Source organism: Vitis vinifera, chromosome 19 (assembly GCF_030704535.1).
Source record: "Vitis vinifera cultivar Pinot Noir 40024 chromosome 19, ASM3070453v1".
NCBI lineage: Eukaryota > Viridiplantae > Streptophyta > Magnoliopsida > Vitales > Vitaceae > Vitis > Vitis vinifera.
Window position 1 is genome coordinate 5,853,586 of NC_081823.1, and position 17,524 is coordinate 5,871,109.

Here is a 17,524-nt window from a genome sequence, read left to right on the forward strand (position 1 = left end):
TTCTCATTTGTTATCATCTGTGTCATGAATAAATAATAATTTTAGGAAGTGTTTTTAATAGTTTTAATATTTAAAAAATAACAATTTTTTATTATTAAAAATATCATAAATATTTTTTAAAATCATTACAAACATAATTTAAATTAAAGTCATTTTAGGTATTAAACATTAAATAACTAGACTTCGATGCCCCTTTAGTCAATATCTATCATAAATACTTCCCAAAAAAATAGAAGAATGAAACAAGCATTAAATTTCACCCTTCTAAGTAGGGTAGTTTTCTTATTTTAATTTCAACCTACCCATCAAAAGCACATTAAATTTCGCCCTTCTAAGTGGGATAGTTTTCTTTTTCCATCTTTAATTCATTTTTCAAACAGGTACTAATTATTCTCAGTGATGTAGAATCCACCAGATCACGTCCCAACCGCACCAACCCAAATAATGAAAGGTGACTTTTGTGGGAAAGTAACACGTAAGAGTATAACCCGTGAAGGGACTGCATTTAGACTCTAATGGTCCTACACATGGAACTCCCTTTAGACTCTAATGGTCCTACACATGGAACTCCCTTTTCTGTCAATACAAATATAGCCAATTAACCTATCATGTTGACATGTTTTGGCCAACGGGGTCTACATATTTGGATGGAAGCTGTGAAATTATTGAGTTGAGCCTCATTTCCAAGTGTTTTTCCAATTGGTACTCCAAAGATATCTAAAAGAAAGCAATAAACTTTAAAGGGGAGACACAAGCTTCCAGTCACCACCATAGCTCAATCTATATGAGAAGTAAATCTAGGGCATTCAGAATAGAGGAAAAAAATATGCTAAACAGCAAGCAATATTTTCCATCATTTAAACTAAACTAATATTCAGGATTGTTACAGTTTCGGGTTTATACAGCCCTAATCAATTACCAAAAGAGCAAACCATACAGATATATAAAGCATACAAGTCATGAGATCATGGAGAGGCCTCATATGTCCAAAACTGATGCTTTATTTATTGTGTTGTCTAATGACAGGACTGAAGTGCAAGGATAGATTGGATGCTCTGAAGCCTCATCTGCGAAATCTTGAAAGCCCTACCTTGTCCCCTGTGGTCTTCACATCCTCTTCAACTTGCTGTCTGTACTCTCTGAAGCTAAATTTTCTGTAGATTGAAGGCTCACAGCAACTTTGTATCACGGTGTCATGAGAGGGACAGAGGAAGTATGCAAAAGAGAACCTTTCAATTTCATGGTTGGCAACAACTCGGTGTTCAAGACTCTTATAAACTCCATTGCTCCAAGCCTGCATTATGAAATTGACCACAATTTATGCTCTGTTTGAGTTGAAGAAGCACAAGATGAGCCCTAGTATATACTCTTCAAATCTCATACAACCATGTTACCACTTGTTACATTTATTGAGAATCATCATTTTATTTCAAACAAGACATTGTGTAGGGGAAATAGAAAGGATGTTGCCCATATTTCATCTAGAGTTAGTGCCATTTAAACCCATATGCCCCTTTCGAGAAGTTCAATGGAAGATTCTGGTAGATAAGTAACCAAATTAAAGGTGGCTGCTAGCAGTAGAGAGTGTTTAAATCCACAGGAAAATTTAAATGCTTCCTAATGTGTATTTTTCACATCATAAAGAGCTTAATCATGTGAGGGGAAGATATCCCCCATATTTAGGGTTTCAAAGATGGCCATGCCATTTGAGACCATATAATAAAAGCCAACTTACCTGAAATAAGTCTCCAATGTTGATAACTAGAGCATCTGGATTAGGCTTAACCCTAATCCATTTTCCATCTTTTAGGAGCTGCAATCCCCCCACCTGATCTTGATGCAATACTGTGAGGAAGTCACTATCAGTGTGCGGGATTAATCCAAAAACCTTAGACGACACCGGACATGCTGGATATCTGTTCATTCGAATATAACATGAACTTGGCAAGCAATTCTTGAAAAAGAAAGTGGATTTACAGCCCAAATTCTCAGCCAATATTTTAGCTATTTGTTGAGCGAGATCCGAAGCTTTAATTGCAAACTCTTGAAGACTTGACCTGAAAATTTGATTGCAAAGATTACGGAAGAAAAAAAAAACCCAGATCATACTGAAAGAACAATGATATTACAAGAAAATTTTATTTGAATATATCATCACAAGTCTCCAAAAGTTTTGTGCCAAAAATCTAAACGGCCTTCACTTTGAGTTCATCTTTCGCCTGACCCAAACAGTCCTAAAATAATCTTATTTTTGCGTATGCTCATCTTAGAACTAGATTTAATCCTGCTATACTTTTGGTGAAGGACTTCACAGTAGAATGTAATATCTTTGTCAATACCAAAACCCTTCAATATATGCCAGAGGCAAAGAATATATATGTATGTATGTTTATAAAATTACATGGGTGGGGAGTGGGGGCAACTAAACTTTTCTGTGCTTGTTATTACCCACCCTTTTTCACTCAAAACAAAAAGGGAAAGCCTTGTTTTAGGCAGTAAATTGTTATCGCCCAGGCTTTTCAAACTACTATAAACAAAGAAGAAACTCCTTATTTTAGGTGGGAAGCATCTAATCAAAGAAACCTGGTGGGCAGATTTTTCTTTTGGGTTGTATAAATGGTTTAGAAACAAAGCATATCATCCCCATATTTTCTTACACATACCTGAGACCTTCGAATTCACTTAGTTGGAAAATAGTGGAAAGCGGGATGTGAAAAGCTTCAGACCATGCGAATTGCTTCTGAGTAATAGCAGTTTGCGTTCCCCAGCGGTAACAGCCAGATGATAAGTTCAGCAACTTCTCATTAGTCTTTATCTGGAATGGCTGCCGGAACAACTCCACTTGCTCACGATGAATCCTGGACAAAATCTCTTTAGAAACGCCATGGTTGACAATCTGGAAGAAGCCCCATTCAGTAGAAGCTTCACAAATCTTTCTCTTGCACTCTTCATGCTCCAAGTTGCCAAGATTCAAGTGACCTAGGTCAATCAGCGGTAGTTCACATTCATCCACGTCGAACTTTGCTTCAGTTTCCTCTTGTTCTACAATGTTTCCAAAAACACTGTTGACGAACTCCCCAAATGGTGGCTCTGATTCCATTCTCACGGGCTGAAAGAAGATAGGGAAAGTTGGCTTAGGATATAAACTGAACTGTGTAATGTTTCTTGTGTTCTGGCTAGAGACTCAAGAGATGGGGTAGTTTAGTATATTTTTGCAAATGAAAATGTTTCTTGTCTACCTATATATGCACAAATGGTGGAGTCTTCCTGTTCCCAACCCAATAAAATGATACAAAATGTCAGTTTCCACTGCTTGCCTATGTGGAGTTGAATCATTCATCATCAAGTTGTAGACTATACAACATGTGCAATACATCATACGCATTAAATGATGCCCATTCAATATGAATGCTTGGGATATAACTCAGAGAAAGAAAAAGAGAGAAAAATTTAATGGGGGATTTTTGTAAACAGTAACATTTGGGGTTTCCTTAATTAGTTTATTTCTAACCGGAAATTGCTATACTTCAACAAACTCAATCTCAAAAATGTCGAATTACTGTAATTCGAATGGAAGACTTGTGAAGAGTAAGATTGCCCTTATCACCACAACTGGTGATTGATGGGTGGCTGTAAACTGAGAAGACATGAACTACAGACTCAATGCTGAAGATAAAAGAAGATAAAAGGCTGTCATATGTAGTCAATCCAGGACAAAAAAAGATCAGGTGAATCTTTCCACTAGACTCCAGAACAAACTACATATAAACAAACAAACCTGCTGATTTTTGGGTTTGTATCTACCCCATTTTGAATTATTAACCAATTTATCAAAGACTGCCCTGGTTTGAATTGTTTGTAACTCCAAAAAAACAAAACAAAACAAAAATGAAGCTTTGAATGCATGTGTATAGCCCTTTTGGGTGGATCATGATACACTAGCCCAATAGCCCTAGAATAGTAGTAGCAGTACATGTCCCTTCAGGCTGGGTTTCTACTCATTCAAACTGCTACTAAGCAATAAAGGTTTGTGTGTGCCTGTTATAACAACAATATACTGTAAATAATGGTAAGAAATTGTGTGAGATGGAAGAAAGTATTTTAAGTAACTTTCTGTGTGTGATGAGGGAGAAGGGTGTTATTCTGCAGAACAGACAACGGAGAGTTGAGGAGTAGTGTTTCAGTGCAAAAAATAGGTGTAGAAGAGATGTTAGTAGAAGGAATGAATGAGAGAAAAGCTTACATGAGAGAAGAAGATATTAGGGCTCAAGTCTCCCTGGAAACGAGTTAAAGATAAAAGATAAAATATGTATCTGCCTTAAGATGGGAAGAAGACACCCAATTTATAGGTTAATTGAAACCCGACAGTACTGATATTTTCAGAGGTAAACAGGATAACCACATGCAGATTTAGAACATATGGCTTAAACATGGCCCCCTAATCTTTTCAGAGGTAAAAGGGGGAGATCTTTTCATTGTGAAGTCGGCCATACTTTGACAAAATGTCAAAGTAGCTCAACCAATGTCATGTTGTTCACATTAATAATGATACTCATATATCAGAACCTTGCTATCACGCCCTGAATTGATGGTTCTCATGCCAAATTGAAGGGGGGAAAAGTGAAGGTAAAAAAATGTCACAGCTAAAAATACAGTGGATATATGCTCTTAGAATTTTTTTTTTATAAATTTTAATTCCAAACTTTTTCTATTTCAAAAGGCATATATATACTTTCTAACATATTTTCTTTCATAACATAATTTTTCAAAAACATTGAAGTTCCAACTAGCTGAGAGTACATCATATGACATTTGAAACTTTCTAATGAACCACACACAAACACATTTATATACATGTATATGTGATATATATACATGTGCTATTGATGTGATTTACCTTCCTAAGTGGCTGGTCTTTAGGCCATCAATTCATGCAGGATAAAACTTGAACTTTCTAGCAAGGTAAGCTTGAATAGACATGTAACTTCTTTTTCTAGAACTTAACTTGCAGAGGAATGAGGAAACTTAGCTTAATTTGTTTTATAATATCATGATACATACATATATATATATATATATATATATATATAGATATAGATATAGATATAGATATATCACACCACTGATAGGGTAAATAATTCTTTCTTTAAGAGTGCAGTAAATTTTTTTAAAAAGAATTAATAATTTCAATCACCTGTCATGATCTGATCATAGACGTAGTACCTACCATGAGCACACCATAACACATTCAATAAAAGGAGACCCAGCAAAGCTGCAGTCATGGTAGGATCTCAACCCATCTTGTACTTAAGTGGGAGTATTTGACAGCATTTTTAACAAAATAAGCGTGTTTCTACTTTCAATTCAAGAAGGGTGACCGTGATCCCCAAAGCTTTGTCCGCAAAAAAATGAACATTACCCATCTCAAGTACTCTATAGCATTTTTATGAGTCCCTTACCCTCCCCCACTTATCTCTGGTAGTGCCATCATTTCTCATAGAAAAAGAAAGTTATCTGATGATCAAATCATCTAAAGTTGGCATTGTGTGGGGTTGGGGGCAACTTTGAATTGGATGGAAAATCACACATTGAAACCCCATCTATGTGTACTGAAGTACTGATGAGTTGCCTTCCATTTTGTTGGAGTGAGATTATTGCAGCAGAAGATTCTCCCTCCTTACAATTATGAAAAGCTCATCATGATGTCCGTCAATATTTAATTGATGATATTGGGTAGTGATGCAAAACTAGCACAAAAGAGCATCCAAAGCAACTACAATATAGAAGACACATGCTTGCATGCATAGACTCAAAATTAATTCTTAGAGAATGAAAATATTGCTGTTCACTAGTTTTGTTGATACAATGGTGTATTCTCCATATACACTACTTTCAGTTGGTGGTGGTGTCCTACAATTTGCCATCCAACATCTTAAAGTGGGAAGTAAAAGGACATCCAGGTGACCCAAACATAAAGGAGGGAAAGGTGCACGGGAGATTCACGTGAAATTGAACTTCTTTTTGTACGGGCACGTGACGCCCAGGTGTTATCTCTCCCAAAATGAGTGTCTCTAGTCTTTTCTAGCAAAAAGAAGCCACATTGGGCAAATGAACTATAATTCTAGACCATGCATGCAAAGGAGAACGTGGTGAAAGGTGAGACACATAGGACACAAGGCCATGTGGTGTTTCTCTATTATTAGAGCTGCCTTCTACTCTTCTGACTTTTGTTTTGTTTCATCATTATTATTTTTGGATGCTACATAAGCATGCACTTTGTCTTTGGTAAAAAAGGCTTTTCAAGCTTTCAATTACGGGAATATAATGGGACAAGTTTGGGCAGTTGCACAGAGAACTGAGGACATATATGAACCAATGAGGTTTTAAAATTTTTGTGGTAGTTTTTAATTACACTATATTGTATAATAATGAAGATAAAATCATCCACGTTAATGTATTGAGTTAGGTTGGTAATTTTTCTCCAAAGATTACTGGTTTGAGAGACTCCTCTAATACCATGAATCTTATATATATTGTGATAAGATGTTTTCTTTATGTCGACTCTATTGCTTTAAACTTTTTATAGTGTTCTTATTCAACTCTTATTGTCGAATCATAGTTGTAAGTTCATAAATATTTAACAAATCTGCGATCCTTTATAGCCAATTTCTAATTTGGTTTTAGTCACCGTAGTAGTCGGAATATTCCTTCTAATCAGCAACAAGAGTATGTGTTGGACTAAAATCAAATAATGATGCATAAAACTTGAGTTGTATTGGAAACTTTTACTTGACAATATCAACTCTAATTATGAAATATAAATCAAGAAAAAATAAAAGGAATGAATATCATTATTGATTCTTGTGATAAGATGTTTTCTTTATGCCAACTCTATTGCTTTAAACTTTTTATAGTGTTCTTATTCAACTCTTATTGTCGAATCATAAATATCTTTTGCCTTTTTTTTTTTTGGTTATGTCCCTTCCACTTAAGTATTTAAAATTCAAGTATGATATGTAGCACACTCATAACAACATATGAAACTCCTAAATCAATTTAATAAATAAAAAATTATGTACAATATCATCCGATCTTTGTAGAATTGTCCTCCTCTTGCACCACTTGTTCTCAATTGGACAATATCAAGATCAATTAAAACGATTGGGTTAATAATCCCCACATTCCAAATGGCTTCCAAACCAAATTACAAATGGGCTTATTACTTATTAGTAAAAGATCTATGGTGTCAATAGTTGTTTTGGGTGTAGATCATGTTTATTTGATGAATATTATTTTTGTTTTTTGCTCACTATCCAATCATAATAAATTTATTAGTTACTCCAAAACTTGGGCAACATATATATGACAATATATGAACCAAATGATCAATGGATATATATATATATATACAAAGAACAAATCAATGACATTCATAGGTTCTAATAGAGAACATGACAGAGTAAAGGAAATTGTACATAAAAGATGAAATAAAATTCAGAAAATAAATATGTGCAAATTAACCATAGAGAAAAGTGAGAAAATGAAGGAATTTGGATTACCTTAGACTTTGTTCAACTTCTCAATCCATTGAATGGGTGAGAGAAAATGAGAAAAATTCATTGAAGTTGCATGAAGAGGCAATATGGGGAAAAATCTTAGTTGCAATAGATGAGTGTATACAATAGATGCGTGAAGGGGCTTGTGGTTTAGGGTGGAATAAGGGGCTTTTGTATTCACACCCTAAACCACAAGCCCTTTATTCCACCAAGTATGACTGTTGCAGCTGAATTTTTAAATTTGGGAGTGGAATAACACTAATTAGGAGTGAAAATATGTTCAAATTTCATCTTTGTGTTAAATTACATATTTGTGTATAAGATCATATACATAAAACATACGTTTTTTTTCATTTTTTTAAATTATGAAATAATACAATAAATATTATAAAATACTTCTTTAAACAATAAATATACATAAAACATGATTGATTTTCCAAAACAATTGAATCTACATCCAAGTCAATCCAATAAAAAATCTTCTTATAAAAGGTACGTCTCTTATCAATTCAGACGACAACTTTTACCATACAACTTTTACCATATTCTATTGTTCGTTTTTTATATGATTGAAATGTTATTATCGTGATTCATTCTTAATAAAAATACGATAATTTTAAATTTTTTTTTCATTATTGCACTTTACAAATTATTTTTTTAAACTTATCATAAAATTTTAAAACAAAAAAAAAATCTGTTTTTTCCTTTATATTACTTTTACCGTCCATCTTTATTCATAATTTTTGATGTCTCGTTTAAAAGAGCAGACAGAGTCTGAATCTTTTTGTTTTCATATATGAAGTGGACTTTTATACATCATATAGTTATAGTCGGCAATGGGTAGGGACAGAGAAGTAGATATTTTATGGGAAATTAAGATAAGGAAATGCATGAGGGGTTGGAAGCATTTAATCAGTGGCTGGAGATTATGTTACGTGGGTGTTAGTGTTACACACCAATTCAAATATTTGCAGTTGGGTGCCACATTGTACTGCATGTCGGTCGGTTGAAGCCTCGCCACTCACCACTCTCAGCCGTCAAAACATTTGAAAACAACTCCTGCTTTTGTCTTTTCACCTTTTTTGGCTTTCACGGCTGCTTCTCTCAATCCTATCCTTCCCCAAATATTCAATTCATAATCAATACACATAACAATATCCAAATATTCAAAACAAACTATTATATTTATCTCACCAAGCCTAAACTTAAAACCATTTTTAATAAATTCAATCTTATTAACGAGCATAATATACATATTGAGTCTAAATCCTTTAAATTTAAATTTTCAGGAAAATTAATTGTTCAATATATCAGAATTTGATTTAAAGAGAGGTCTCAATTTGACCATCATTTCTATAATTTACATTTTTCCTATATGATATGAATCTAAATTGTATTTGTCTTTTGATATTAAGGAGCATGTCATGCACATTAAGCCTAAGTGAGTATTTGGTAAATTAACTTAATAACTTAAAATGAATTAATAACATAATTTAAATTATTAAATAAATTAAATATGTTTGATAAAATAAATTAATAATATGACTTAAAGTCAAAAACAACTTTAAGTAATTACCTTCATAATCTCCTTTACTACTTTATAACTTTCACTATTACTTGACCCCTTTTACCCTAATTATAATTTATGATAATAAATATGTCAATTTAATAATTTAAAATAAGTTATAAGTTAATTTTATCTAACAACATTGATACTTAAAGTAAGAATAAATAATAAGTTCTAAATCAATAATTTAAGTATAATTTAACTTAAAGTCAATTTAAATCATTAAATAATAAATATTAAACTTTACCAAACATTTAAATCAATTACTACACTTTTTCTAAGCCTTAAATATTTTCTTTATCTTAGTTGTCCAATCTCTTTCTTTTCTTATTTCCCTTGTAATTTTATTACTTAATATATAGAGATGTCAAGTAATTTAGTGATTTTAAAGCAAAATTAGAATACGTTTGATAGTGATTATAAAAAATATTTTTAACATTTTTAATATTTTAAGAATAAAAATTTTTAAGTGTTACAGATATTAGAAACACTTTTAAAATTACTGTCAAACGGACTCTTAATTTATCTTTATGAAAAGTGTTAATACTTCAAACAAATTAATCATCTTTCAATGTTTTACCATTAAAATGAAAAAAAAAAAAAAAAAAAAAAGCGGAGAGGATATGTGCTAAATATTCTAAGGAAATGTGAGATTGTTGTTAATCATAGTTGTATGATAATGACATGGCTCAAAGACTTTGATCTTTGCCGACTTGCAAGTTGCCAACGCATGGGCAAAGTGGAAGTGGAACTATCACTACATGATAAATAGCCAATTAAATAACCTTGTCTTGTAAGGAAGTCGGCAACCCACGTCGGCTACCTAGAACCACAAATTCCGACAATCTTGGTGTTTTTAGATAAGGGGACTACTTACATCATTACATTTTCAAAAGAAAAAAAAAAAAAAAAAGAGGTAGGGTGTCATTAATGAATTTGATGGTACCATTAATGTAGTGATGTTTGTCAGGAGAAATTATGTGACCATTGAGATAAGGTCGTACCATTTCATAGTCACATGCCAACCATTGATTGGCGAAGTCCATATCATTACCAACTGCACCACTCACCTTGAAAAAGACTTGTGATCGGCTTAAAAAAATCATTCTTCCAAAGAAAAAAGTTTACAATTTCAAAAGTCTCTGATTGTAGGGTAAGTGATGCAGAAAAAGGAAAGGAGGTAATGCATGGGAGTTTCACGTGAAGAAGTAACCTTCCTTTTCTATCATGAACCATTCACGAGGGAGACAAAGAGACTAGTTGGAGACATCATGTTAAGTTATAGTACTAGTGTCTCTTCACAAATCAACAGGGCTTACCCTCATTTTCAGCATGGACCCTTTGAACTATCCATGATAAAGAGTGCGATGAGATATTAGGCCATGATGTTGGTCCTCTATAATTAGGATAATCCCTTACATTTCAACTCGATGCACTTCAAAAAGGAGATCCTACGAGATTGGATTCTATTGGTTGGAGACCTTTTAACAGCAATGATGAATATCGGTTTTAACGGGTATACCAGTGAATATTTTAATATAAAATAGAAATATTTTATTAAAAGAGATTAAATAATTTTCAAATTGTGAATATAATTCTTCTTATATTTTTTCTTAAAAAATAACCTATTTTTTACATAATTGTCTTTTATTATTTCAAATATTTACATATAAGTTTTAAAATACATGGTTATTTTTACAAAAAAATAATAATAATAATAATGAGACCATTTTTGATCAAATGAGACCAAAAAAAGATGGGAGATAAAATTTCAAAATTTGGGTTTTCAAAGATCCATTTAATCAAATAACCCTATTAAATATTAATGAGGCGAAAATTGATGAAAACTTCTGGACATGAGAAAAATTCTAAAAAATGATGTAAGAAGTAATAATGAATATTTTGAAATTGTTTTGTTGAAAAAAAATGATATATTTAATAATAATAATAATAATAGTAATAAATTTGTAATATCAAAAAATAATATATGAATTTGAAACACAATAACATTAAAATGATAATATTTTTAGTTTAATTATATTAAATGATAAAAAATAAACAATGATATTTAAATAAGCATTTTTTTATTTAAAAGCATTGATAATTTTATTTATGAATTCATATTTTGTCATATATATATATATATATATATATATATATATATAGGCTTATCTACTATAAATCCAAAAACCAAGGTTTAACCTTTGGCCTTGCCTGTTTTTTTTTTTATTAAATGTAAGTAAAAGCAAGCTACCTTGCTATCGGTTAACATGTATGTGGTGGTTGAACTTGATCCAACTCTCAGCCCATTAAACAAAACTAAAAAATTTCATATATGGGCTAGCTGGGCTTGGACCACATCACTGAAACGGCAAAATATATCTCCAATATTCCATTGGCATGCCCATAAGTGGAGGACGCCCAAGAACGTAACCATAATTTGTGTGCACGTCAATGTGAGTAGTGTTAAAATCTTAAGTACTAAATCTTTAACTAAATTCTCTTAATTTAGATTAGTCATAATAGACACCTTTTTTTTTTTCAAAAGTTATATTTTGTTGCTATGATTTATTCTATTTAAGAGTTCATTTTGAGCCGGTGGGGGAGCCAATTAAGGTGGAGGCACATGCCCCCCTCAAATTTTTGGCAAAAAAGTATGTGGTCAACTAAATTTCATTAAGTTCTGATAAAGAGAAGTTGTTATCCTGCTCAGATTGGAAACGCATGAAGATCAGTAAGTGGCGCAAATTATTGTGATTCAGCATCAAATCAAGCTAACACTGTACCAAGAATTATCCAAACAGGAAAAGAAGATCATATGTGCATGAAAAGGCATGATAATGAATAGGTTTTTTGATAGGTTGAAAGTGCATAACAAATTACAAAAAATAAGTCTCGAGGTTAGCTAGAAATAGCCAACTTCTAAAGAAGCCTATCTCTGGAAGTATGCAATATGGTGGACTGAAGTTTTTTCTTCTCTTTGGGTGCAATGCTGAACTGAACTGAATATCCAATAAATACATAAATAAAATAAAAAGAAAAAAAGCAATCCTCATAGCAGTTCCTCTTTAAAACATGATGCTTCAAGGCTTGTGAGATCTCCTCTTGAAGCCACATAAGTTTGAAACAATGCCAGTTCTCAGTCTTTCAAGGGTTCGATCCTTTTAATCCTTCCATCTCTCAGGAATGATCTGAAGGAGGTACAATCATATGAACATAAACTTTGATCTCCTTTCTTCATCAGGATGCATTTCCATGCTGGATCTAATTGTCACAAAAACTCAGCCTAAAAGGGAACTTTTCTCAAATTATCCTTGTGCTTCTTTTCCTTTCTGAGTACTTTACAACAAGGGAAATTTCTAACAAATGTCCTATGGGGCCTTCACACCTTAAGTCATTTCAGTCATGGATAAAATTGCCACACTCGCATTCCGTCTTTATCATGAGTTTGCAAAGCACAAAGGCGATCATACATACCGAAACTGGAACATAACCAACACCCACATTCTGCAAAATTACACACCAGAAGTAAAAGCTAATAAAGAGACTGGCTATCCCATGGGAAGACAAATAAATCCATCATTTTCTGATAAGGAAATAAAAATATCAAATTCCTGTCAAGATAACAGGAAGTTCCGACCAACAAGAGTCCTAATGAAACTAAAGAAGGCTCAAGGCCCAGCAGAAATTACTTGCTTTTCAAAACCCTATTTTAAGTTCTATACATATACATTCTAATCCCAACTCATACTAGACCTTGTAGCATTTTGTTGTAAATGAGCGAATAACCGAAATGAATTTTACTCTACTCCATTTGTTTTTGAAGTACCTATCGTCAACTCTCACTATCTAATGTAAAACTTTAAGAGTAATTTATCTAATTGGTTAGATTTAAAATAATAGGATCTCAATCATAGGATCCCCTATAGATATTTATATGGATGTTGATCCATATCAGACATCAAATGATCCTGATCTATTTGAAAATAGCTATTATTCGTTTACCATTTATCATGTTTCTGCATACCTAAAATCTTTCATTTATGTTGATGAGGAAGCCACATGTTATACCATTTTCCACTAAATAAATATCTGTTTAATGATGGATGAGACTCTTGATGGGACAGCATGGGGTAGGATGTGTCCCTTCTTAAATTTGATACCCCTATAACATGTGAATTGCAAAAGCATTTCAAAAAGGCTCTCATAGTAAGTAGGTCAAGATGAGTACTGAATTGCAAAAGCATTTCAATCAAATTAAACCTGTTATGAGGTGTCTCATTTATTCTATTTTATCTTCTTTTTTATGTTTTAAATTACTTTTAAATATTTATTAACCATAAAGATTAGGATCTCAAAAAACTTACGCCCCAATGCTTCAAGGTTTATGGCTCACCTTAGGCTTTCGTCTTTAAAAACTTTGGAAGAAACCTAATTTTGCTTTTGTCCACATGCTTTCTTGCAACGAAGACTCAGTTTTCAGGAATGTACATTACATGCTTAATTTTTGCTATGTTAAGTGGGCATGATCTCATGTTATATATTCAGAGTTGAACACTTTAAGTAATGGCATTAAATCTGCTCATAACTTTCAGTCTTAAAAAAATGCATAGCACTCAACCATTCTATTGATGAACTTCATCATTTGATTGGAAATAAACTTATGTCCTATATAATATTCTTTATTTCTGTCATTCTTCTCTTTTTTTGCTAAACACAGTTTCACTAGACAAGAAAGAAAAACCAATTACCCAACAAAGCTGAGAAAAATAAACAATGAATATATTCCTCCTAAAAGTTGCTTGTCCTTGAAAATGGACCAATTAATTTTACACTTAACATAGTTGGCAAGTAGGAAAATGAACCAAGCTACAATTTAAATTTCAGAAACAAAGGAGAAATGGAATCTGTACGACAGTGGACCATCAAGCAGTAACTAAGCTAACCATACATTCAAATTTTATATATCTATTGAAAAAGGGAAAAAAAAAACACATATTCAAATGATATTAACCATTGAACCAATTTCTTACACTTCTAAACAGCCCTGAACATTTCACAACTTAAAAAAATTTAAGAACACACACACAGAGATCAGGCCTAAAACACAATTTTCATAACAGAGCAAAATGTAAGTTTCCCAAATTAATTTCATTATTATAAAACACAAACAAGCAGACAATGGGAGAGCAAATCAGATTATTTTGAAAAAGGATGAAATCAAAAGAAATATTAAAAGCATTGAGAAACACAAAAATCAAAGAAAAACGTCATTAATAAAAATGAAAACACGGAATTGAAACAATGAGATTACATTTGATTGAGCTGTTTGTTGACTTCTTCAACCTCTTCCAGATCCATAAGCAGTTGACACACAATAGCACCATATGCAATTGATAAAATTCTGCATTCTACCCACAAGTTAATTTCAGAAATCACAGGTCAAAGGAATCAGAAACCATTTGTTAGATTTAGGGGTTTTCTTTTTAAAATTTTATTTCATACCCCTCAGTTTTCTCAGCAACCAAATGTAGTGAAATGAAAATTGGAACGCAAATGTGTGGGATTCTTACCACACACTCTGTGCTAGCAAAGATGGCACCTCCAGGTCTTAAAGCAGTGGAAGCCATGGAAGATTATATTGGAGTGAACTGTAAAAATGGGGATCTGAAGTGAACTGAGCTGGTGTTGCTTCAATGTTTTGATTGGTTTGAAGAGTTTGTGTAGCTTCTATATACAGGCAATATGGTTTAATCACTGAAAATGAAGGAAAGAAGAGTGTTATTTATAGTTTGCAAAATATCCTTTCTGATTTGGGACTGTTATTAAATCTTATAAATGCTTAATATGATTTTTCTTATTGCCAATAAAGAAAAATGGTTTTTCATTCATATCCTGTCATGAAGCCAGAAACTTTGGGCCCATTTGTTAATCGCTCTCAAAAACAGAAAAACATGTTTGGCAACTAGAAACACAGAACATAATTTTCTGTTTTTAAAAAATAAAAAACATGATGTTTTCTAATAACATATTTTTGTTGTTTGCACTTGTTTTTGAGTGTTGCATCAATACTAAAACATGAGTGGCTCGATAGTCAAAAATTTAGTCGAGTCACAAGTCTCAAACATAATGTGATTAATAATAACTTGTTAGTTATGATCTATAGTTGAAAATATCCTCTCCTTTTTTATAGGCAAAAGAATAATATTATTAACAACACAAACAAACACACACGCACACAAAAAAAAAAAAAAAAAAAAAACAAAAACACACACACACACACCAAAGTACATAGGAATAGTTGAAAAAATATCCTATTAAACGATATGATTACCCATAAGTAAAATTAGATCCAAAGTCTAATTATGGGAATAAATTAAATGTGATTAAATTTATCAAGAATTAAATAAGATATGATCTAATAGAAGAATATAGTCAATTATAAATTAGTCATTATTTGGTTAAAGACAAAAAACCTGTCTTCACAGTGTTTGGCATTTTAAAGGTCTTCCTTTTCCTTTTTTTCAGGTAGGAGATTTTATTTATTTTTTAAATGGTTCTTCCAAGCTTCCATTTACAATGGGATTCATTGGTAGCATGGTAGGTATCATTTATGTTTCCATGGTAAAATCAATGAATTTCAATCCAAGCTAAATCTCTTTTATATGTAATTGTATAAGATAATGCTCCCAAATAGCTAATTCAATAAAAATTATAACTTATGATGTAGTCCAAAATGGAATCCTAGAAATCTAAACAATAGCATTGACAAGTTAAAAGCATTCAAAGAGAATCCCTAGCCCTTTGTTTGGTTTCCAAGGAAATAGAACAACAACAAAAACAACGTCCTCACTCCTATGTTATCAATCATTTTCTGCTTCCAAAAAAAAAAGTGGGGGTGGGGGGGGAACCTCTCAGATCAACAAAGCAAACAGTCAGTGTGAATTTTGAGCAAAAGCGGCATTTTCCCGTATTCCAGAATGATCGCTGGTGAAAATTTAATTACTTTTTTCATATAATCTGCATCTAAAAATATATTTTTATACAACAAAACGTTCCCAAAATAGCAAAGACTATTAATCTGACAGAAAATTTCAGTCTAATCCAAAATGAAATCCTAGAATTCAGAATTTCCCACAGTAGCATTCCCAGTTTATAAAGGACTCACAGTGACATCCGACCCCTCTGCTTGGTTACTAAGAAAGCGATGAAAAATAAAAGAAAACCACATTTTGATTGCAATGCTGTCTCCCACTCTCTTTGCTGCCAAAAATCCAAAAATAAAAACTCAGATCAACTAAACCAGAGTCATATGAGTTTTAGGTAAGGGCACAATTTTCCGTATTCTCGAGCTCTAGACGATGAAAATTTTACGATTCATTGTTTTTTTTTTCTTTTCTTTTTTCATTTTCTCAGCATTTAAACGAATGCATTGAACCTAGAATTCGCTTGATTGAATTGGGAATAGCGATTGAAACAGTACCTTAACTCAGAGATCGACCCAAACGCGGCATTTGGAGGAGGAAGGATTGAATGCCTTTGTGCAAACAGAGATCGGACCTTCTTGTGCTGCGAGCAAACCCCAAAGCGGTATATCATTCAATTCACTCTTAAGATTTTCAGTCCATCAATTTAATTAGGTTTAAGTCCATTTTCGGTTTCACAAATTTGATAAATAATTTAATTTTAAAATTTATATAGTTTATATTAATTAAGCATATTAAATTTATAATTAATTAAGTGTCTTAAAATAATTTAATTTGATATTATCTCAATTTTATATCATTTTATTTGTAAGATCAATACTTTCACTTCATAATATTATATTTAAATTCTAAAATATTTAATTCATAATAATGTATCATAAATTTATTTTTTTTATCAATTTTTTATTTTTTATATACTCATTAGATATGATATCTTATAATATATAGGAGCATACATATCCAATAAAATATGATATTCTTGGATATATATATATATTGTATCGTATCCTATCTCGTCAATCAAACGCAGTAGTTATGGCTATATTTGATTAGTTGTATATAACATGGAAGAAGGTAAAAGGGTGTTTGGTGCATGAAAGTGGGAATAAACATCTCATTCATTCCCCTCGTTATCATATTTGGATAAAATTTTATGAATATAGGAATAAAATAAAAATTGATTTGGTAAAAATCAAATCCCACTTATAAGTGAGATTTTAATTCATTACAAGTTGATAGGATTATGATTTATTCATTCCATAAGAAAATATAAAATAGTACAAAATTACTATTTTAGCCTTATATTTCATTCATCAAACTCTTTTGTCTCTTCATCTCGTAATAAAATTATTATTTTTAGTCTTATTATTTAGTAATTAAAAAAAACTCTCAAATTTTATTTTTTTTAAATTAAA

The 17,524-nt window shown here is 31.9% G+C and overlaps 1 protein-coding gene and 1 long non-coding RNA gene across 5 annotated transcripts; both read right to left on the bottom strand.

Annotated features, from left to right (window-relative positions):
- Positions 1 to 825: 825 nt before the first annotated feature.
- On the bottom strand, positions 826 to 7,729 carry LOC100258946 (gibberellin 2-beta-dioxygenase 8-like). Of its 3 annotated transcripts, none has more exons than XM_010646101.3 (4): positions 7,560 to 7,729; positions 2,664 to 3,109; positions 1,736 to 2,057; positions 826 to 1,294 (listed from the first exon to the last, which is right to left on the bottom strand). In XM_010646101.3, exons 2-4 carry the CDS (start codon positions 3,098 to 3,100, stop codon positions 1,064 to 1,066), a joined length of 990 nt encoding a protein of 329 aa, XP_010644403.1. In that variant the 5' UTR covers positions 3,101 to 3,109; positions 7,560 to 7,729; the 3' UTR covers positions 826 to 1,063. The 3 variants fall into 3 exon arrangements, with proteins under 3 accessions (XP_010644403.1, XP_010644402.1, NP_001268435.1); XM_010646100.3 differs by lacking the exon at positions 7,560 to 7,729 and adding an exon at positions 4,244 to 4,312; NM_001281506.1 differs by lacking the exon at positions 7,560 to 7,729 and having other exon boundaries at positions 1,064 to 1,294; positions 2,664 to 3,100.
- A 4,229-nt stretch (positions 7,730 to 11,958) lies between these two features.
- LOC104877580 (uncharacterized) lies at positions 11,959 to 16,800 on the bottom strand. Of its 2 annotated transcripts, none has more exons than XR_784618.3 (5): positions 16,607 to 16,800; positions 16,292 to 16,386; positions 14,697 to 14,880; positions 14,438 to 14,534; positions 11,959 to 12,630 (listed from the first exon to the last, which is right to left on the bottom strand). It is a non-coding gene; the product is annotated as an uncharacterized LOC104877580 (long non-coding RNA). The 2 variants fall into 2 exon arrangements; XR_784619.3 differs by having other exon boundaries at positions 14,438 to 14,527; positions 16,607 to 16,772.
- Between the last annotated feature and the right edge of the window lie 724 nt (positions 16,801 to 17,524).